Source organism: Hypomesus nipponensis, chromosome 11 (genome assembly GCF_054491055.1).
Source record: "Hypomesus nipponensis isolate SF chromosome 11, ASM5449105v1, whole genome shotgun sequence".
NCBI lineage: Eukaryota > Metazoa > Chordata > Actinopteri > Osmeriformes > Osmeridae > Hypomesus > Hypomesus nipponensis.
This window is the reverse complement of record NC_140371.1, coordinates 2,732,970-2,755,000: the sequence shown is the minus strand read 5'-3', so window position 1 is coordinate 2,755,000 and position 22,031 is coordinate 2,732,970. Positions and strand designations below refer to the sequence as shown.

Below are 22,031 nucleotides of genomic sequence, written 5' to 3'. Positions count from 1 at the left end.
TCCCAGGAAAACAAATCCAAACGTTTCCATATTGTTATTGTACAGTAGCTGCGACCGTGTCTGCACATCTGTCCACATCTGGTGAGCCGCAGAGATCTACAGATCTGCTGTGTCAGAGGACCTGTGCGCGTGTGGAAACACAGCTGTGTCTTCACCATAGACAGACTGAGGGCTCACAGCCCTGGAAGGTGCTGCAGCATGTTACCCTCCCTCACTCTATCAAACACAGCTACGTGTGTTTCAGTCGATATGTCTCCACCTGTTTCCCCAGTCAGACACGACTGCTCCTCTCAGTGCCTGAGGGATGTATTTAGGTGGAGAACCATCAATTTCTCCTCTAATATATTGGATTGGAGAACCGAATCCAGTAGAAGGCGATTTCCAGCAAGAAAACTCCAGAAGCTTTTCCCGGCTTCGCTTTCGCATGCAGAAAACAATTTGCACTTAGCAAAAAAACCGGCACTCCCGACCACATTCCCCTGAGGTGCCCCTGACCAGCTGGAGAACAAACCTCTTTATCTGCCTGCCTGCCGCCCCCCCCACCCTCCCCCTCCCCCTCCCCCTCCCCCTCTCCCTCCCCCTCCCTCCCCCCACTCCTCCCAGATCCCATCCCAGGAACACCAGTACACCAACACGTCCTCATGTCAGACGCTACAGGCTAGCACAACATCTAACAGGCCCACTCTACCTGTGTAATACACATTGAGGGCAACATGCCCCTACATCTTCTCTCTGAGGAACACCGTAATGCGCTTCTTAGCCTGGTATTTTATCATAGGCATTGTGGCGGTTTTAGACGATGATTGTCCTTCCCGGTTGAGGCAGGAGGGATTCTGATTGTTTGAGGCAAGCCTGAGACTCCATTTCATTTTTATGTAAATGGAGGACATCAATTGAAATTCAATTTGTACGAGTGGGCTTTCTAATGCGAGGGATATTTTGACAGTAGGGTGGCTGTATGGGTTTGTGTGACTGCCTGCTGCAGGCACAAGCTCAAAGGATGGCCCTGTTGAACGAGGGTGCTCTCTGTTTATGATTAGGATTCGTGTATTTCGGCAGAGTAGGCGAGACACGATCGTGACAACATGAACTACAGGAGTTGGCTTCAGTCCAAAGTGGCCTCCTCAGCCTTTGTCATGTCATGGCCGAACATAGTTCATTGAGAGGATGAATTTCCTTGTCGCGTGGTAGGTTCTGAAACATCTCTCATGTTTCTGTGCGTCTGTGTCACAACGTTTTCAATCTTGTACATAGCGTACCGAATCTGACCCCCGCGTTGGAACCCTCCACCCTGGCTTTGATCTGGCTCACTCCACGCCTCCGTGGAGGAAATGAAAGCTCCCGGTGAAGCGAGCGGCCCTGACGCGGTCATCTAGGCTGGTCTGAGAGCTGTCGTTCAGCCAGTTGTGCCAGAGGAAAGGCTGAGGAAAGGATGAGGCTCGCACCAGCCTCAGTTCCGCCTCCCGGCCTCGCCTCCGCATCTCCCCGTTTCCTTGCAGGAGGCGGCTGAAAGGGTTCCTCTGATACCCGGCTGGGCCTCGGGATTGACAGGCCCCTGGCCAGCAGGGACCTCGGGCTGCAGGGACCTGGGGCTGCAGGGACCTGGGGCTGCAGGGACCTGGGGCTGCAGGGACCTGGGGCTGCAGGACATCTGGATGTGGGCCACCAACTGTCACACACCAACGCTTATACAGTCCATCCACATACTGTACTACAATCACTACCAGATACCAGATATAAGCTTTACATGAATTTAGAAGCAGTTGGACAGAAACAAATGAACGATGTGTGTGTGTTTGTGTGTTTGAGAGACTGGACCATTGAATGCTCTTTTGAAGGAATGTGTGCATGCAAGCAAAACCTCCAGATCCGAACATGAGACACCAGTGACACACCTGTGCCCAGTCGGTCCTGCTGATTGGGCTGACAGTTACTGCTCCCTCTCAGGACAAGTGACTCCTCCCCCTGCTCATGTGATGACTCCTCCTCCTCCCCTAACTCCTCCCCCTGCCCCTGTGGCTGAACAACAGTGGGTTGTCAAGGCGGGGCTTGATCAGATCTGATACAATGCTGATAACTTGATTTTGAACCCATTTTGCATGTGCTGCACGTGAACCAATTCTTTTGACGGTGACCTCTATCATCTACAGTCGTATCTTCAGCAGAGCGATAACGAATTAGGGAGAATAGTCACCGGGAACATCGTCTGAGCCTTAGGTTTTTAGCCTGGTAAAAAGCAGGTATATTTTCAGGATATAGCCATATGTCTGAGGCCAGTGAGATTGATGACCACAGTCACTGCAGATAATTAGCGGCTGGCTTTATCCTCCAAGTTGAGCGCATGTAGCCGTGTTATTTCTAAAAATAGGTTGTAAATGTGTGCGGCTCACTAACCCTTAGTGCATTACTCTTGCCAATTAATACTCCTTTGGCATTGTGAATAAATTAAGCTGTGTGCTCTTTAGCCCAGGCCATTGCAGTGTGCTTCCCATAGTGACCTAATAATACCCAGTTACTGTGGCTGTGTGGGTGCACTGGCTGTTGTTAAAGCCTCTCGTGTTCGAGTGTTCCATATCTGAATAGTGGCCCTCTTTCAGCAGGTTTTGTCAGCCTGAATAATCCAAGCAATGTGTCACACAGTCTAATATAATGTGTATTGAGCTGCAAGTGTGCGTTCCCGAATGCTCGCCTGTGCTGACGTCACTGAGATATCAAGGGCAGTTCCTAGCTAGCCTCTGTCTGGGTTAACAGTGTCACGGTGACAGGCTCGATGACAACAGACCCAGTCCAACAGCAGAGTGGTCCCCTCTCCCAGTCCAGACATCCTTGGTGTTTTGATTGAAACGTCCATCACATGTTTGCTCTGGAAGCCTGATTTGTCCTGGGGATTACCCATGCTCCTTCTCTCTGTGGAGACAGGAGCACTGATCCTCAGCCCAGTGAATGATGGACAGAACGCCGGAGGACAAACACTGTCTGGGACTCTCTCTCTCTGTCTGTCTGTCTGTCTGTCTGTCTCTCTGTCTCTCTCTCTCTGTCCGTCTGTCTGTCTGTTACTCTCTCTCTCTCTCTCTCTCTCGCTCGCTCTTTCTCTGTTTGTCTGTCTGTCTGTGTCTCTCTCTCTCTCTCTCTCTCTCTCTCTCTCTCTCTCTCTCTCTCTCTCTCTCTCTCTCCCAATCTCTGTTGCTCTCTTTCTCTCTCTGTTGCTCTCTTTCTTATGCACTCTTCTTCTCCCTTCCCTTCCCCTCCATCCCACCCCCTCTCCCTCTCTTTCTGTCTCCCTCTCCTTCTGTTTCCCTCTGACTCTCTCTCCATCTCTCTCTCCCTCTCTCTCTCCATCTCTCTCTCCATCTCTCTCTCTCTCCCTCTCTCTCTCCATCTCTCTCTCCCTCTCTCTCTCCCTCTCTCTCTCCATCTCTCTCTCCCTCTCTCTCTCCATCTCTCTCTCTCTCCCTCTCTCTCTCCATCTCTCCCTCCACTTGAGAGTGTGGAGCCTGCAGTGGCAGTGTGCTCTGGCAGCAGATGCATTACACTGCGTTGACATTCCAAGTTGTCCCCTCGGTGCCTGGGTGTGTGTGAGTGACAGCCGGCCTGGGAAAGCTCCACTGGCCCATAATTCACCAGATAGTGTGTGTTCTCCCTGTGCCCATGGATCCCTGCACTCATTGTCACTTCCCCGGGCACAAAAGGCTGTGACAACTCTCTCTCTCTCACACACACACACACACACATACACACTCTCTCTCTCTCTCTCTCTCTCTCTCTCTCTCTCTCCCTTCCCCCCCCCCACCTCCTCCCCCCGCCTCCCCCCTCAGAGCGCTCGACCCACTTGGTGGGCGTAGCCTGTGGTGAAGTGGACTGAGCTTGCTCAGGAACCCCAATCCCAGTCGCACGTCCTTTGGCAGCGGCCGTTAGCCCTCGACTCGCTCGGCCCACTCTGGAGAGAGGACCACGGGCTGGTGGAGGACATCCCCAGATAGATGGCTCCTCCTACAACAATGAGGCCTTAAGTTCCTAATGTTTCAGAAGATACATTCGTGCTCTCAGCGGGGTCGTGTCAAAAAGAATGCAATGTCATGTCCAGAACAATAAAAATAGATTTTTTAATAGATTAGAAGTATTTTAATAGGTAATCAACATGTCAGATTGATTCTTCTAAATGTGTTGGCGACTGTTAAAATGGGTTCTGTAAAATAGAACCATATAACATAAAACATAATCCTAAACTTAATCATATTAATATAAGTTAAACCAATATTCAAATTGCCTTGGCTACAGTACAAGCAGTCTTACAGATAAGCCGGTCACATTAAGGTGATGTATTAATGTGCTGGCTGCAGTGTCGGTAGTGCGGCGTGATGGTAGCTGTCCAGGGTCCTGGTCTGTCTGGTCTCACTGCAGCAGGAGCCTGGAGCGCTGCAGGAGCACCACCGCTCTGACAGGCGGAATGTTCCAGGGCTCCCCTGCTGCCTTCACAAGAGCCACAAAGCATCCATGCTGATCGTCTTAGCGGGCCCCCCTCTCCTCCCCTCGCCCCCACCCTCTCTTCTCCCCCCTCTCCTCGCCCCCTTCTTACCCCCGTCCCCCGTAATGAAGCAGGGCAGGGGAGCTCAGGGGCTGAGCATTTTCCTCTAACCCCAACTTAACAAGCCCCCTCCAGCAACCCCCCCTCCCCTCAAACCACAAACTCTCAGACCAATCTGTCCACCCCTCTGAAGTATTATTAGACTGAGGAGCTCTCTTAGGGGCTGGAGGGAGCAGCCCAGGGCTGGGAGATGAGATATGCTACAGGGGCTACTAGTTCCATTAAAAAGGCATTCACCAGGGCCTTTGTTGCAGACTCCCCCCGCTCACAGGATGTAGTGAGGGCCTGGCCATCCGTGACCATCTCATCTATCTTTCAGGATTTGAGGGAACTCGCTGTGAAATTGACACCGACGAATGCGCCTCCAGTCCGTGTCTGAACCGAGGCCTCTGTCTGGATGGACTCAATAGCTACAGGTAAACACCGTTTAATGATCCCATCACCATACATGCAGTGGATCACTCTCAAAGCTATACACAATACTGACCAGATACTGTTGTGTGTGTGTGTGTGTGTGTGTGTATGTATGTATGTATGTATATATATATATATATATATATATATATATATATATATATATATATATATATATATATATATATATATATATATATATATATATATATATATATAGGGTTAGTAGGGATCCGTATAGATTTCCTTAAACAGTTTATACTCTTTCAGTGTGTTCTGTCATATACATACTACTCTCATATACATACTTTCTCTGATTATACTGTCATAAATATACTATCCAAGTATATACTTGCATATACATACTATGAGTATATACTTGCATACATTCTTTCTCTGGTTATATTGTCATAAATATACTATCCAAGTGTATACTTGCGAATCCTTATCATTGTAAACCTATACAATGGCCTCTACAAATCATTTACAAGTTCATAGGTTGTGTCTGTAATAGTTTAAAAAAGAACAGTTTGTATTTAAATAGATTTTCAAAATATAGACCATAATCACTGAGCGACTGGAAAAGACAAGCAAACAACACAAATCTGGTTTAGAAGTTAAACTCTAATGGACACAATTAATTCTGAGGCTGCCATTATATAATATAATGTTCTATAATATAATAATAAAACTATGATGACCTACAAAGCATAATTAATATGTCGGCTACATCCTAACCCCATTCATTAGGGTTGTCCATTTGAGTGGTTATGTTTATATGTATTGCTGCATTTGTGTGTATATATTTGTATAAGTGTGTGTGTCCGTGTGGATGTGTGTGTGTGCGGATGGTGTGTCACAACAGCATAAGCAGAACGAGCTTTGATAAAGTTAAATGAACTGATATACAAGAACAGTTGATGTCATGTTGCCTCAAAGCCGCATCCAGACATCATGCTTTGTGGCTTGGTAACGCAGCCCTTGTAGTTGAAATGAGGTCAATTCAATAAAAGCTTCCCTTTCAAATGGTAAGTGAGTTGTTTACATTGAAGCCCCTTCTCTACATCTTAATCTAAGGTTTAGCTTCACAATCAAAATCCATTCTGGCAATCAATGTGTGATCTGTAATTAATATCTAATAAAGTTCTCATTCATATGGCTTCCCTTCATCCCACACGTGGCACCATGAAACACATGGATTTTCTTTCTTTTTCTTATGCGGGAGGGGGGGGGGGGGGAAATATCAATATTAATGATTTCTTTGTTTGCAGCTGCGACTGTAAACCGGGTTTCTCTGGTGTGGACTGTGAGGATGACTTCAATGAGTGTGCCTCCAGCCCCTGCTTGAACCACGGGGTGTGCCAGGACCTGGAGAACAGGTACTGAGCTGCAACTATGCTGCTCGGCTTTGATATTCATTCTCACAACGGTTGTTCTTTTTTTCCCTCTTCTTTTCTCCTGCTTTCATTTTTCATTTCCCGGTCCCTTATTATCGTATTGACAATTAAAACCAAAAGGTGCCAGGTAAAAAAAAAGAATTAAAAAAAAAGATGATTTCCCCGGTGTTTCCGTTTGAAGACGACTGGGTGGTTCGAAACCCCCGGAGTGAGATGCCCCTGCAACGATTCTCCAGAGTGTCTTAAAACAGAGGTTCTCCTTTAACCCTGACACACAGAATGTGGCATTTGGAAAAGCTGAGATTCAGCTGGAGGGCTTCAGGGCTCCAGATTGGTCTGCTTCCTCCATAGAGCTCCTCTGCGCTGCTCTTAACGGCAGCCTTGGGGCCCCCGGGCCTGGCCGACAGATGGGCGGACCAGTCCCTGGGCCAATTTTGGTCCTAAATGGTTTGTCTCCAGTTTGTCTCCTGTCAGGGCTGTGCTCCCGGGAGCAGCTTGCTCCTGCGAGTGCTGTCTGTGATGGTGCAGTCCTGGGAGTTCACATCAGGTGTGGTGGAGGTTTACCACCTCTCTCCATGGCCCAGTGGAGGAAGCCCAGCTCTGTCTGCTGTGATAATGAGGCCCAGCCCTCCGCTCCTCTCCGCTCCTCTCCGCTCCTCTCCGCTCCTCTCCGCTCCTCTCCTCTCCGCTCCTCTCCGCTCCTCTCCGCTCCTCTCCGCTCCTCTCCGCTCCTCCCCGCTCTCAGGGTCCATGCTAGCTACACTCTCCTGTTCTCCTGCTTACTTCTACACCTACGATCTACCCCCCCTACAAACACTTACCCTACACACACCTCCACCCTACACACCTCCACCCTACAAAAAACGACCCAACACCCTACGCACACACACCTATACACACACCTATAGCCTACACACACCTACCCTATACACACCTCAAGCAAACACACCCACCCTACACACTCACCTATGCACACACCTCTAACACACGTTACCCTACACACACCTCACCCTATACACACAACTCTATGTCTACCTACCCAGACCCAGGCTCTACCTAACCTCTACCTACCCAGACCCAGGCTCTACCTAACCTCTACCTACCCAGACCCAGGCTCTACCTAACCTCTACCTACCCAGACCCAGGCTCTACCTAACCTCTACCTACCCAGACCCAGCCTCTACCTAACCTCTACCTACCCAGACCTAGCCTCTACCTAACCTCTACCTACCCAGACCCAGCCTCTACCTAACCTCTACCTACCCAGACCTAGCCTCTACCTAACCTCTACCTACCCAGACCCAGCCTCTACCTAACCTCTACCTACCCAGACCCAGCCCTCTACGTAACCTCTACCTACCTAGACCCAGCCTCTACCTAACCTCTACCTACCTAGACCCAGCCTCTACCTACCCAGACCCAGCGTCTACGTAACCTCTACCTACCCAGACCCAGCCTCTATAACCTCTATTACTCCTCTATCACTCTACTTAACCTCTACCTAACCTCTACGTAACCTCTACCTACCCAGACCCAGCCTCTACCTAACCTCCATTACTATGTTTCACTCTACTTAACCTCTACTTAACCTCTCCCCAACTCCAGCCCGTGCCTGGAGTCTGTGTTGTGTTGACTAAATGTAATGGTCATGCTATCAGAGATTGGTAAGCTTGACCTGGGAACACAACTCTCCTAACCTCAATATCTACAAAAGACACTGTCTACATTTCTGTTTCACTCTGTCTCTTCCTCCCTCATCCTTTGTCTCTCTCTCTCTCTCTCTTTCTATCCATCTTTTTTGTCTCTCTTCCTCTCCGGTCTTCCTTCTTGACCTCCTTAGGTTTCTGTGCAGCTGCCCCCCCGAGTACATTGGGAGGCTGTGTGACCTGGATGTGAATGAGTGTGAGTCCTCCCCCTGCCTCCACCAGGGCGCCTGCATCAACACGCCAGGAGGCTTCCAGTGCGTCTGTCACCCCGGCTTCACAGGTACACGCCCCCCCCCCCCGCCACCCCCCCGGTGACAGAGAGATCAATAAGAGAGGCTAAAGCTTGTCCTGCCAGTCTGAGTCGCCTGCCTCCACAGCACCTGTTGCCGCTTCACAACAGCTGCCAGTATAATCACCACCACATGACCCAGTCATCCTCACCCCGAGGAGCCGATTCACCGTCACATTTTGATCTGCTCCAATCTCTCCCCTTTCTCCTCCAAGACCTTCATTTCTCTGGGGTCTTCACTCTTGCCAATCTGGTGTTGTTTTACTGCTGGCCATTACTCCTCTCTCCTTAGCACCAAATACCAATATCGACTCTCTCTCCCTCATTCTCTTTCTCTCTCTCTCGTATTCTCTCCCTCTCGTTCTCTCTCACACTCTCGCTCAGTGGTTCTGTCTTTTTGTCCGTGGTTCAGACCATCGAATCCCGATTCTTGTCAGGTAGTGGGAAGATTAATTTCATTTGTCTTCCCCACTGTATCATCAATTTATCCTCTCCCCGTCGAGAAAAGGGAGAGGAGGGGGAGAAGTCTCGGAGGGATTGACACTCTGGAGGGTAGACGCTGACATGCATGGCCCGATTCCCACAGAAGCTGTTTTTATTATTAGGCCTCAGCATAGTACAAGTCATTACTTTCTGCTCTGCTCCCAGTCCGTCTCTGGGACCCTGGGGGCCCCCGAGGCCCCTGCGGAGGATGTATTCTGGATTGGTTCAACCAGCCTGAGCTCACACAAAATATTTGCCTTAATAAGACGCGGGGCGGTGTTGCAACTCGGAAAGGGAACAGAGGGGGGGGGGGGGGGGGGGGGAGAGAATGAATGAAAAAGAAATGCAGAAAGAAAGAGAGAAAGAAATGGGCGGGGGGGGAGCAAAGAAAGAAACAAGCCAGATAAAACAATAAGGAGTGCGTGAAGACACATTAAAGGAGAGAGAGCGAGGGAGTGAAACAGGAGTGACTATGCTCTGGTCTGGCGCTAGATAGACTGTCTGGGACTGATCTACCACATAATGATTTTATAAATTGAAAATGTGTTTTTCTTTGCAGCTGCTATGATGTGTCATCTGCTTTGCCACTGGAATCCTGTAACTCGTTGTGTCACTTTGATGCTATTATCAAATTCATTCTCATAAAACTTGTTTCATCCATCAGAGGGCCTAGGGGCCGCTGTGTATGGAATGCCAACATTCATTTTCTCTGCCCGTGTAGCCTGGAAAATGAAGTGTTCAGGTATTATAGCTGGTGGCTCTCATTCAATCTGAATACAAATGTCCTCAAGGTTCATCCAGAGTGTCTGAAATTGTTTTGGTTTCAAACAAATGGTAAGTGTCCAAGTCTTTGACAAACTTTTCACTCATGGACTGAATGAAGGCTCTTATTCTGCTGGGTGGCCTTATTAGGTTTTGTCTTGGCAATGTCATTAACCTATAGACCAAATTTGATTCATGCACACACGTCGCTTTGCATAAAATCATCTGCTAAATGAAATGCTGCTCAAATGCTACTCAGATGTAAAATATGTAAATACACGAATGTGGTGTACCAAGCCCTTCTACACTAAACTGAAAACACTAAACTGTCCAACAGACCTCATCTTTTCATAAGGATAATGGAAGTGGTATAACAGGGTCATTGGACCCTGCATAGCTTCAGAGAGTTAGGACATAATATGATCTCTACCAAGCTAAAAGATCAGTTTTATTAAACCTGCATCTGTGAATCACCACAGTCTGTCATTGCCCAGCACAAGTATCGTGATATCCTCTGGATAACAGTTAGTCCTCTCTCTCTCCTCTGCTCTCCACAAGAGAAGGAAATCTGATCATAGTTTTTGGATCTCCTCCACCCCCCCCCCTCCATAAAAAAGGTTCAAGCTGTGAGAGGTAATTGGGGATATAGAAAACGGAAAGATTATTATTTAATTTCTCTCACTTTCTCAGAGGGTTTTGCTTCAGTTCCTCTAAGAAGGTTAACGTTTGGGATTAGACCTAACAGCTTTCTAATCCCTCTCCTGCTCTGCTCTTCATCTCTTGGCAGAGCGAGATGTCAAGATGCATTATTTATCTCTTAGGTTTTCCAAAAGAGATGAGGACTTTGTGAACAGTAATCTTATTACAGATTAAAATTGGCAAGGATGCTGATTTAATGCACTTTACTGCAAGTTTCACCTATGGCATGAATGAAATAACTCAGGCTGAGAAGGAACCTTCTTGTTCTGAAATACTGAGCTACCATAACCAAGTAACTACTGGAACTATTCCTGGCATTAGTGTTTTGCCAAAGTTACCTAGTGTTCAGAAACGAGGTGTGTTGAATGTCTTTGCATGTACGACACAGTTGTGTCATGTCTTTGTATTCTGTCCAGACCGTATGGTGTTGAAATAGAAACATCATATCAGAAATGAGTTCCTTACCTCCGATCGTGGTCAGGATGGGAGGACCCACCACACGATGAGCAGAACATGGCTTGACTACATGCCAATTGCTCGCTTCATTGGTGCTTACCGTATTTGAACTTTTGCTAAGTAATAAATAGGCTCATGCTTTAATGAAGGCGAGGTTGAGCCGGTGAACCTGAGCCTCATGAAGGGGCTGCCTACACATCTGGACCATCGTTCACAGGGGCTGTGGGGGAGCTGCTGGGTCAGTGGTTAGTCACTGGTCCTCAATCCTGGTCCTTGTGCCCCCCTGCTCTGCATGTTCCAGATGTTTCTCTGCTCCAACACACCTGATTCAACATGAACGGGTCATCATCAAGCTCGGCAGAAGCCTGTCAACAACCCGTTCATGTCGAGTCAGCTGTGTCGGAGCAGGGAAACATCTGAAACGTGCAGGGCATGGGGGGCATGAACCTGGATTGAGAGCCACTGGGGTTAGTAATCTGCTGGGTTAGGGTTGTGGTTACCAATCTGCTAGTTTAGGGTTGGGGTTAGTAATCTGCTGGGTGAGGGTTGGGGACATTTAAACAATGTACAAAGCAATCTTTGCATGGTTAGTGTATGATTTCCTCTTGGTAAAGGGGTAGCTTCAGAAATCTCATCAATAATTATATTATTGTTGTTTGCGTTCCTCCAGGTACACTCCAGCAGTTTCGAAGTTCATACCGTTTAGTTGTAATTTGTTTAACTACATGCTCTTCTGGTTCTTCCAATTGGCACTTATTTGCTTTTCACAATGTATGCTTCATGTATTGGCTAGCCGCAATGTTTTGGGGGCTATCTCGCTGTTTATGATCATTGACTTATGCACTTTTTGTTGAACTCTCTCTTGGAAGTCGCTTTGGATAAAACCGTCTGCTAATTGAGTACATCTAAATGTACGCCGGTAGTAGACGCTCCTCTTAATTCCCAGTATTTAATCCTAAATGGTGTGTTTTTCCTGTAGGACTCAGAGGGTAGTGCATGTACATCATGAAGATAAACACGTGGATGTACAGTGCAGCTATTGATGAAACACACATAGATGTTGGAGACTTGTGGACGAAGAACTTGTACATGAGGACTCATCCTGTCATGAGTAACAAAATGATAGCCTTCATACAAATGAATCATCATAACCTTGGAAATAATGGAGGGGGAGATTTGAAGAACTTGGGATTGCAATTAGAATAAGATAATATGGATGTTATGAAAGATGGCTGTTATGTGCAGCAGCCTCGACCATTATTCCCTGGTGGGCTGCTTCAGTGAATTCAGCACAATGCTCTGCATTCTGTAGTCAGCACATAGTTGAGAGGTCATTCATAACATCCGGATGTTTCTACAAGTCCTGCTGGCCCTGCATGGCAGCGCGGTCAAACACCTAGAGACCCAGTACACATTCAGAGTGCACTTCCAAGCCCTGATGACACAGCGAGGTGACTAAGAGTGAAATCAGTATTACAGAGCTATAAGTGAGCAGATAAACGATAATCACATTTACATTTAGCCGATGCTCTTATCCAAAGCGAGTTATAGTTAGTACAGGTCAAAGACACAATGTCATTTTGCACGGCCGGGAATCGAACAGGCAACCTTCTGATTACTAACAAAAAAATCCCTAACCGTTCAGCCACCTGACTCTTAGGATCAGTTTTTGGGTTAGGATCATATTGTCCCACTTGAATTAAAGTCGTAATCATCCTGGGTTGATAACTGTGTGTTTTCGAACCATGTGTTGTAGACTGGACTTTTTTCCTTCATGTCTGGTGTTACCTTCTGCAGTGTCATGAGAAGTTCGAGGCTGCGTCGCACTCCGTAAGTCAGGCTGTAGGCTAACCGCACGTTTCCCCTGCGCGTCCCCCCCCCCCCCCCGTTCCCCTCCAGGACGGTGGTGCGAGCGCGACGTGGACGAGTGTGCGTCCGCGCCGTGTCAGAACGGAGGCCGCTGCGTCGACGGGCCGGGCCTCTACCAGTGTGTCTGCTCAGACGGCTTCCTGGGGACGCACTGTGAGACCAACATGGACGACTGTGTGTCCAGGCCTTGCTTGCATGGGAGGTAAGCCAAGCACCCCGCAGTGCCATGTCCTAGACACTGGTTACAGTGTGGTTTCAAAAGGAGACGTGGAAAGGGTCTGTAATTGTTCGATTCATTTAGCCGGCATCTGCCATCTCCCTCTGGCTGCTTTGAGTAGCTGTAATGTGTGGTTCATGAGTGAACATGCTAGCACTCTCTATTACTGCTAGTTAAAGGAGCTTGAAAGAGAAATAATTGCTACTTGTTATTATACTCTGTCTGTAAAGTGGCGATTCACTCAAAATTGGATGTTTTCTTTAAATACCAATAATGGATACGGTACTGTACATGTGTGGTGGGATTTAATACAATCATATCTATCTATATATATATATATATATATTTTTTTTTATTATTATTATTTTTATTTAATGTTTATTTCAGGCGCAATGGCCCATACACGAAAACATTACATACAAGAGACATGAATCTACTTATCTAAAATGCCTAACTAAAAACAACACATGGCCTATGTACAGTGTAGCAATAGTTACTCCAAAACTGGCTCCTGGAAAAAGCATCTGAGGATAACAGGAGCCTAACTATGCCATTCCCAGATTATATATATATATATATATATATATATATATATATATATATATTTTTTCTGTTACCAGACATTGGGTGAGCGTGTACAAGAGTATAGCAGCTGTTAGCATGACCCTTTCTGAGGGCAGTGGAAGCAGAAAGAGCTATGAACAATTTGACATATTAAGATGATCGATGTTGACATCATATTGATGGATTGAGAAGTATATTTTTAACACAGATGTGTCATTGACTGAAACCAGGTTGTTTGTGCCCGTGTTGCTAATGAAACCATGTTGTTTGTGCCCGGGCTGCTAATGAAACCATGTTGTCTGTGCCCGTGTTGCTAATGAAACCATGTTGTTTGTGCCCGTGCTGCTAATGAAACCATGTTGTTTGTGCCCGTGCTGCTAATGAAACCATGTTGTTTGTGCCCGTGCTGCTAATGAAACCATGTTGTTTGTGCCCGTGCTGCTAGTTGCCGTGACGGCGTGGATTCTTTCGTCTGTGAGTGTGAGCCGGGATGGGCCGGGCCCAGATGTGACGCCAACATAGACGTGAGTTCAGCAGCTCTACAGCCAGAGCAGTCTGCTCTACAGCCAGAGCGGTCTGCTACACAGCCAGAGCAGTCTGCTCTACAGCCAGAGCGGTCTGCTCTACAGCCAGAGCAGTCTGCTACACAGCCAGAGCAGTCTGCTACACAGCCAGAGCAGTCTGCTACACAGCCAGAGCAGTCTGCTCTACAGCCAGAGCGGTCTGCTACACAGCCAGAGCAGTCTGCTCTACAGCCAGAGTAGTCTGCTCTACAGCCAGAGCGGTCTGCTACACAGCCAGAGCAGTCTGCTCTACAGCCAGAGCGGTCTGCTCTACAGCCAGAGCGGTCTGCTCTACAGCCAGAGCGGTCTGCTCTACAGCCAGAGCAGTCTGCTACACAGCCAGAGCAGTCTGCTACACAGCCAGAGCAGTCTGCTCTACAGCCAGAGCGGTCTGCTACACAGCCAGAGCAGTCTGCTACACAGCCAGAGCAGTCTGCTACACAGTCAGAGCAGTCTGCTCTACAGCCAGAGCAGTCTGCTACACAGCCAGAGCAGTCTGTCTGGACAACAACCCGAGCCTTCCTCACGCATAGGCTCTGCGAAGGACAAAACGTTCGGGATTATACCCCAAAAATGTGCCTTCTCTGTGTGGTATTCCATTCAAAAGCTACATTGATTATTCTACAAGATAAGTCCTTTGAACTACCAGGATCATGTAAGCATGGTACAAATGCCTGATGAAAACAAAATAGCTTATCCTAATCCCGAATCGATTGAAAACCCAGCGCAGCCTGAGTCCAGACCCCAGAGATAAGGTCCAGAACATCCTGGAGGCTTTTATGGAATGAATAAGCAGATCTTTCTTATAAAGTCAGCTCACTAATTCATCCTCATTCAGCCACCGCTGTTTATTCTCCACCCTGCCCTGCGCGCGCCGACAGCCAATTACCCATTTCTCTCAGGAGTTCAGCAGAAGTTCACCCCAAGTCAAACGCGTATTCCCGTTCCTCCCTCGGCCTCGGGTCCGTGTAGCCGGTCTTCCCCTCCACCTGCCCGCCTGCCCGCGCTCAGCTGCTGCCGCTGTGCGTCCACAGGAGTGCGTGTCCGGCCCGTGTCTCCACGGCGGCTCCTGTGTCGACCTGCTGGACAAGTACGCCTGCTTCTGCCTGGACGGCTACCGGGGCAGGCGCTGCGAGGAGGACGTGGACGTCTGCGTGGAGGCGGCCGGCCACGCCTCGCCGTGTTTCAACGGCGCCACCTGCGTCGACGGAGAGGGCTCCAACTTCACCTGCAGGTCAGTGAGTCCCACTTCCCGTGTTCCATCAACACACACACACACACACACACACACATGCGAGCGGACGGAGGGAAGGAAGATCCAGGGACGTCGGTTCCCAACTCAGAGCAGCAGGCTTAGGGGCAGACACACGACAGGCAAAATGACCCTCTGGGATCCCAAGCTCTCCCCCGACCTGCGCCTAAGGTCACCCCAGAATCGGCTCCGCACATCTCGCTGATTCCACCCAGTGTACGCTGATCCCGCCGACTGCCGGCGTTCAGTAAATAAGAGATCGTACTGTTTGTTTTTCTCGTCGACCACTTCGGTCTAAGCCCCTAATCAATGCGCAGGCATGCCGGGCCCTGTTGACAGCATGGCAGGTTAGAGGCTGGGGTACACTATCAGGTGGCGCGTGAGTGTTCATCATCGCCGGCGGCCTCCTCTTCACGGAGCTGGAGGACGCCTCAGCAGTAGAGCTCCCGGCTGCAGGCGCCGGCGTGGACGAGCCAGCCTGTCCTCTAAAGACCCCGCCCGTGATTGGACCGTCTCATCTCCGGCGCACGTGCTGCGCCCTCCGAGGCGGCGTCGCGAGGCAGACTGAGGGTCTGGGTGCATCGGGGACGAGGCGTGCCCCCCCCGGTGGCTGTGCTCCAGCTGTGCTTCTCGATGGAGTTGTAGGACTGCTGGATGCCTTTTGTGCAGCATCTGCTCTCGCCGAGTCTACTGCTCTCTGCGTGTGTGTGCGCGTGTCTTCATGTTCTAGTCTGTAAATATTGAATTAGCACGCATCATTGACCCGATCGCAGTGTTGTGGTTTTGGGGATGAATGTGAAATAATTTGCTGTGTTTTATTGACTCCAGGGGTAAGCAAATTGCCTCCGGGGCTTCCATACAATCATTGCATTTAGACATGGACCGTAGAGTTTAAGTGCTTGTTAATAACAGTTTATTTAAGCAAATTATGAAAATGACAAACTTTGGATATTTACTCTTTTTACTAACTATCTGTGAGGCGTTTATTTGTCACAACAGAGCAGTGGGCTGAGGGAGGAGGTGATGGATATCAGTTATTCAGTCAGTCAGAGAGGTAGCTAGTTACTTAGTCATCTAATCAGTAAGTCAGTTAGTTATTTAGTTAAGTAAGTAATGAGTTAGTGCAGAGGTCTTCAACCCTGTCCTCAGGGACTCCCTGTCCTGCACGTTTTAGATGTTTCACCGCTCCAACACACCTGATTCAAATGAATGGGTCGTTATCTAGTAATGCAGAAGCCTGTTAACGACCATTCATTTGAATCAGGTGTCTTGGAGCAGGGAAACATCTAAAGCATGCAGGACAAGTGTTCCCTGAGGACCAGGGTCTGAGTTAGTGAGTTTGTTAGTTAGATACTTAGTCAGATAGTTAATGAATGAGTTTGTTTGTTAGTCATTCAAAAGGTTTGCATCTATTTATTTCTTTAGTCGGCCAGTCAGATAGTTAGTTAGCTTACAAGTTAACCATCCACAGCTCTATCTATATGAGACTATGGTAGATCTAAACAAGACTCCTGAACATAGATTTACCAAACACTGTGCATGTAACGTCTGGAGAGACTGTAGCAGTGACAGCTGTTCCTGTGCCTGGTGTCCAGCTGCCCAGCAGGCTACATGGGGGACTTCTGTGAGGTGAACATCCAGGAGTGCTGCTCCGACCCCTGCCTAAACGGAGCCATCTGCCAGGACCTGCTGGATGGATACCTCTGCCACTGCAGACCAGGTCAGACCAGGAGCAGTCCATGCTAGCAGACCAGCAGCAGTCCACACTAGCAGACCAGCAGCAGTCCACGCTAGCAGACCAGCAGCAGTCCACGCTAGCAGACCAGCAGCAGTCCACGCTAGCAGACCAGCAGCAGTCCACGCTAGCAGACCAGCAGCAGTCCACGCTAGCAGACCAGCAGCAGTCCACGCTAGCAGACCAGCAGCAGTCCACGCTAGCAGACCAGCAGCAGTCCACGCTAGCAGACCAGCAGCAGTCCACGCTAGCAGACCAGCAGCAGTCCACGCTAGCAGACCAGCAGCAGTCCACGCTAGCAGACCAGCAGCAGTCCACGCTAGCAGACCAGCAGCAGACCAGCAGCAGTCCACGCTAGCAGACCAGCTGGCTATGTGTTCCGTTTAGCTCCTAGATTCAGACCTAGCCTAGTATATTGTCGTGCTAGCTAACTACTACACTTTGGCTGTGTGTTTGCTTTCTTCCTTTTTTTTTTTTTTTAAACGTCTCCATCACCACGACGTGTCACATGCGTCATTAATGATCTCGTCTGTAAGAAGGAACGAGGCAATGAGCTAGCTACCTGATGCCACCCAGACGAATATTACCCAGACATCCCAAGTCTCCCGGAAGGTCCAGGAGTCTCCCGCATTTCAATAGCGGCTCCCTGACGTCCGCTAATGCTATACAATCTCCCGGAAATAGCGAGCGAGAGACTGTCCAATGGTCATTTATGGAGGGGAGGGGGGAGCCACCTCACTGACATGAGTCTCTGCAGGTTGGGATGTCTGATTACGTTACTCTGCCAGTCACTATATCACAGACACTTGACAATGGCATATTATTTGCAGACAATCATTAATAAATGTTTTTGTTTTGTTTTTTAAGACTAACTCAGATTAAGTGAAATTGAATCATTTCTCAAGGCCCACCTGACGATCCAGTGGTTGAAAATCACTGCACTACTCTTTCTCCATGGCAAAGAGCAGGCCTATATGTTTGTCTCAGAGAACTGAATTGTTCATGCTGAATGCATTTGTAAAGGGAAGACGTTCAAAGAAACACACCCACACAATGGATTATAATAATGATAATAATAATCGTTTATTTCGTATGTGATCATACATTTAAAAGGAAGAGGAAAAACAAAAACATATAAAAAAATTGTGGATTATTGTGTTCTGATCGGGGTTCAGGAATCCATACTGAATCAACAACAATGCAGGTCACATGCATTACACAGGAACGCAAATATTGACGACCAGCCTCCTTACAACACTGCATTGCCTCGAAACAGTCCGGTTGGTCAGGAACACGGAATGTAGAGCATGGACACACACACACACGGACCAATCAGCTGCTTGGAGCCCCTCCGGTCCAGAGACCGTGATTGAAGGAGGGCACCCGGAGCTGTGCAAGGTTAGCTGTGTCTGTGTGAAGGCTCTGCCTCGGAGCTGTGCAAGGTTAGCGTGTGTCTGTGTGAAGGCTCTGCCTCGGAGCTGCAGACACCCACGCCTCCGCTGGGAGTCATTTACGCTCTCACCCCATCTGAGAGAGACCTCAATATGGAGGCTCATTAAAATGAATGTGTGGCATCTAAGGCTTTTTTAGTGCCACCCTTTCTTTGTCTGTCTGTGGGCGCCCGACAAACGGAGAGCTTGCCACAAACGCGAGCAAATCAATGTGCGTGTGCGTGTTGGGGGGGGGGGGGGGAAGGGGGGAGTTGATTGATATTCACTTCAGAGGTTTGAGGTGGGAGAACCGGGGCTTCATCGCTGTGCTCTGTGCGTTTGTGTTGCTGGCAGGTTGGACAGGCCTTCACTGCCAGGATGACGTTAACGAGTGCCTTCCCCAGCCGTGCGTCCAGGGTCTGTGCCTGCAGAACGAGCCTGGATCCGGCTACACCTGCTTCTGTCGGCCTGGATACGTGGTGAGGATCGCCACCTCTCCCTTCATCGCGTGCTTTGTCCTCGCGTTCCCTGCCGCGCGTCCTCCCTCCCTCCCTCCCTGCTCCCCTCGTCCCTCTTTCTTCTTCTCTCGTACTCTTTTCTTTTCCATCTTTCGCTCCTCATCTCTCGTGCCTCGTCCTCCTTCCGCCCTTTCATCCCCCTCTCTCTCTCTTCTCCCCCCCCCCATGCTGATCTGAGCTTCCTGTCGTCTCACGTCTTATCTCTCCCGTTTTCTCCCATAACTTAATGGTCTCTTATTTACCCTGGGTGTCTTCCCTGGGATCCGCGAGAGCGTCTGTAGAGGCCGGCTGGCGTCAGCGTGGGTACAGCTGGAGGCCCAGGCTTGATGATGATGGCCCCCGCTGCTATAAGCACTGTTCATTTGCACCCTTATTAAGGTGGCCTGGGAGCAGTCCCACTCTCCCTGCTGCGCGGGCATCCGCAGATACACGTCATCGGGTCTATTGAAACGAGGACCGGGGCTCGGCGTTCCCAATGGAACCTCAATTCAAATCAGTAATGATACATGTCAATGCTATTTTTGCCGCGTGGGCCTCTCCAGTAATCAACACGTTGAAATACGCTGATTAGTCAATGTGCATCATGTGCGAGGCGAAGGAACTGTTTCCCACTGGTGCCTCTACAGCTGCATGGAGCACATCTCTGTCCTGTGTTTGTCTGCCGTGTTCCAGGGGAGGAACTGCGAGCACAACTACGACGACTGCCTGCTGGATCCGTGTCCAGAGGGCTTCCGCTGTGTGGACGGGATCAACCAGGCCCAGTGCCTCCCCAGGGGGCCTGATGTCCCCTCGACCCCAGACCTCACCCCTCCTCCCTGGGGCTACACCCCGACGCCGCTGCCCCCCCTGGCCCCTGGCAGAGAAGCCAGCGCGGGGGCCGCCGCCCCACCAGGTGAGCAGGCGGGGTGGAGGAAGGGGGTCCGCACTTACTGCAGGGTCACATGACAGCTGTGGACACGGCGCCACGCCAGCCTCAGAGCCAGGACACACGTGCCATCTCCTGTGACCTTGTGGGGTCATAGGTCGCGTTGTAAAATGGGTCGCTAACGCACACGTGGTGAGGCTCGGCATTGTGTTATCGACGCCTTGGTTACCAGGACACCTACGCAGAGACGAGAGGACGTGCATATGTGTGGGAGGAAACAGGAGAAACAGCAGCAGTGTGGGTGGATCTGGTTATCTTCACTCCCAGTTGCTGGAGAGACAGACAGTTAGTCAGGCTGGCTGAGGCTCAGTCACCACTGTTACGAGTTAAGCAAGCTGCTATATATTCTGACGCTGAGGTCATAAAACAAACCTAGCAATACGCTGAGATAATAACTAAACACTATAAAGCATTTACAACATATATGAAAATAGTTTAATCATAATGTAAAAAAACAAACATGCAATTACATTGCCATAAATAAACCCTCTTATGAATGTCCTTTTTTATAGCTATTTAAATGGTGTTTGATAACTGCGTTGTCTTTGATAACTGCGTTGTCTTTATAGATTACTTGTTTACCTACATGAGGTATTGTAATAGTTACCAGAAGGAAAGACTTTGGTGATGTCCATGACATCATTTAGAAGTCAATAGTAATCATCAATAGATATTATATGCCTTTTGAAAATCATAAGTACATGATTAACAACATATTATAACATAACATATTGTTTTAATAAATGTGGGATTTATATTTGTATAAACAATTATAACTAATGATTCCAAACACTTGTATTTCAGCCGTACTAAACGCGTACTAAAAGGGCCTGAATTACTAGACATTATATATTTGCCAGATGCATCTCACATTCAACATCACAAAGGAAACAGACACAAGGCAAGGTATACAACATAAAATACGTTCTTACAGCCATTTCAAGAAAGCACAGTAACTAACAGGAGAAAACCACATGTAACTAACTAAAACGTGTACACTGTAAACAGAAATGTAGAAAGTTAGCTCACTGAATACATCATAGATACCTTATGTAGCTATATATTGCTATATATTTGTTCATTATTGTATTTTTTATTACAGCCAATTTAGAAAAGAAAATTCTGATTCAGGTCTGCTTCAGCATCTGTAATGGATAGACAGGTCTGATTCAGCATCTGTAATGGACAGACAGGTCTGATTCAGGTCTGATTCAGCATCTGTAATGGACAGACAGGTCTGATTCAGGTCTGATTCAGCATCTGTAATGGATAGACAGGTCTGATTCAGGTCTGATTCAGCATCTGTAATGGATAGACAGGTCTGATTCAGGTCTGATTCAGCATCTGTAATGGACAGACAGGTCTGATTCAGGTCTGATTCAGCATCTGTAATGGATAGACAGGTCTGATTCAGGTCTGATTCAGCATCTGTAATGGACAGACAGGCTCCTCTGCAGGGCTGTTTTAGCAGCAGCAGCATATTAGCCTGGTGATCATGAGGTTTTGGCTCACCAGTGGATAATACATGAAGCACACATTAATTAAAAGCATTTGTAAAATGTTGTTGACTATTTGTTTACGCTTTCTAAATGATCTCATACACCATTTACAAGTTATTTTCAACTGTTGTCAAAACAATTTTGAATGTAGGTGTAGTAAACAACTCATTTACAGTATGGCATTGCCGTTATCAAACTTTATAAATGACATAATAAATTATATTTAATCAAGCCTAGTAATGATTTCATAATACTTTGTACTGGTTTTACTTATAATTAACTATTATGAATGAGCCTACTAACCAAAAACAAATCATTTGTAAATGTTTATCATGTTTAACAGTGTTTATTAATAGCATTGTAATCATATTAAAATTTATTTTAGTTTATAAAAGATACATTAACTATCAAATAACACTTACTAAATGCTTTATAATGTGTAGTTATTGTGAGGTGTTGTCAAACTTGCTGAGTTGAAAACTTTCCATGTTTCTGCAGGGTTGTGCAGCTGTTGCTGTGTCCTGTCTCCCCTCCATCACCCCCCTATAGTACAAACAAATCATTTTTTGAATACCCTTAAAGATCAACCGACTGTCTTGGTTTCAGAGTTTAACTCCTCTCTCTCAAGTATCTTCCATGGTTTTAGTGTTTGTAGTGTTCTGAGGATC

At 48.0% G+C, this 22,031-nt stretch overlaps 1 protein-coding gene across 1 annotated transcript in view; it reads left to right on the top strand.

Annotated features, from left to right (window-relative positions):
* The window catches only part of eys (EGF-like photoreceptor maintenance factor), a 176,523-nt gene that overhangs the window by 71,381 nt on the left and 83,111 nt on the right, over window positions 1–22,031 (top strand). The window contains exons 25-33 of the mRNA XM_084667205.1: window positions 4,905–5,001; window positions 6,271–6,378; window positions 8,237–8,382; window positions 12,691–12,862; window positions 13,887–13,965; window positions 15,039–15,238; window positions 16,852–16,976; window positions 18,776–18,900; window positions 19,612–19,831. Of these exons, the coding sequence (XP_084523331.1) occupies window positions 4,905–5,001; window positions 6,271–6,378; window positions 8,237–8,382; window positions 12,691–12,862; window positions 13,887–13,965; window positions 15,039–15,238; window positions 16,852–16,976; window positions 18,776–18,900; window positions 19,612–19,831 (1,272 nt within the window). The remainder of the gene's footprint in view (window positions 1–4,904; window positions 5,002–6,270; window positions 6,379–8,236; window positions 8,383–12,690; window positions 12,863–13,886; window positions 13,966–15,038; window positions 15,239–16,851; window positions 16,977–18,775; window positions 18,901–19,611; window positions 19,832–22,031) is intronic.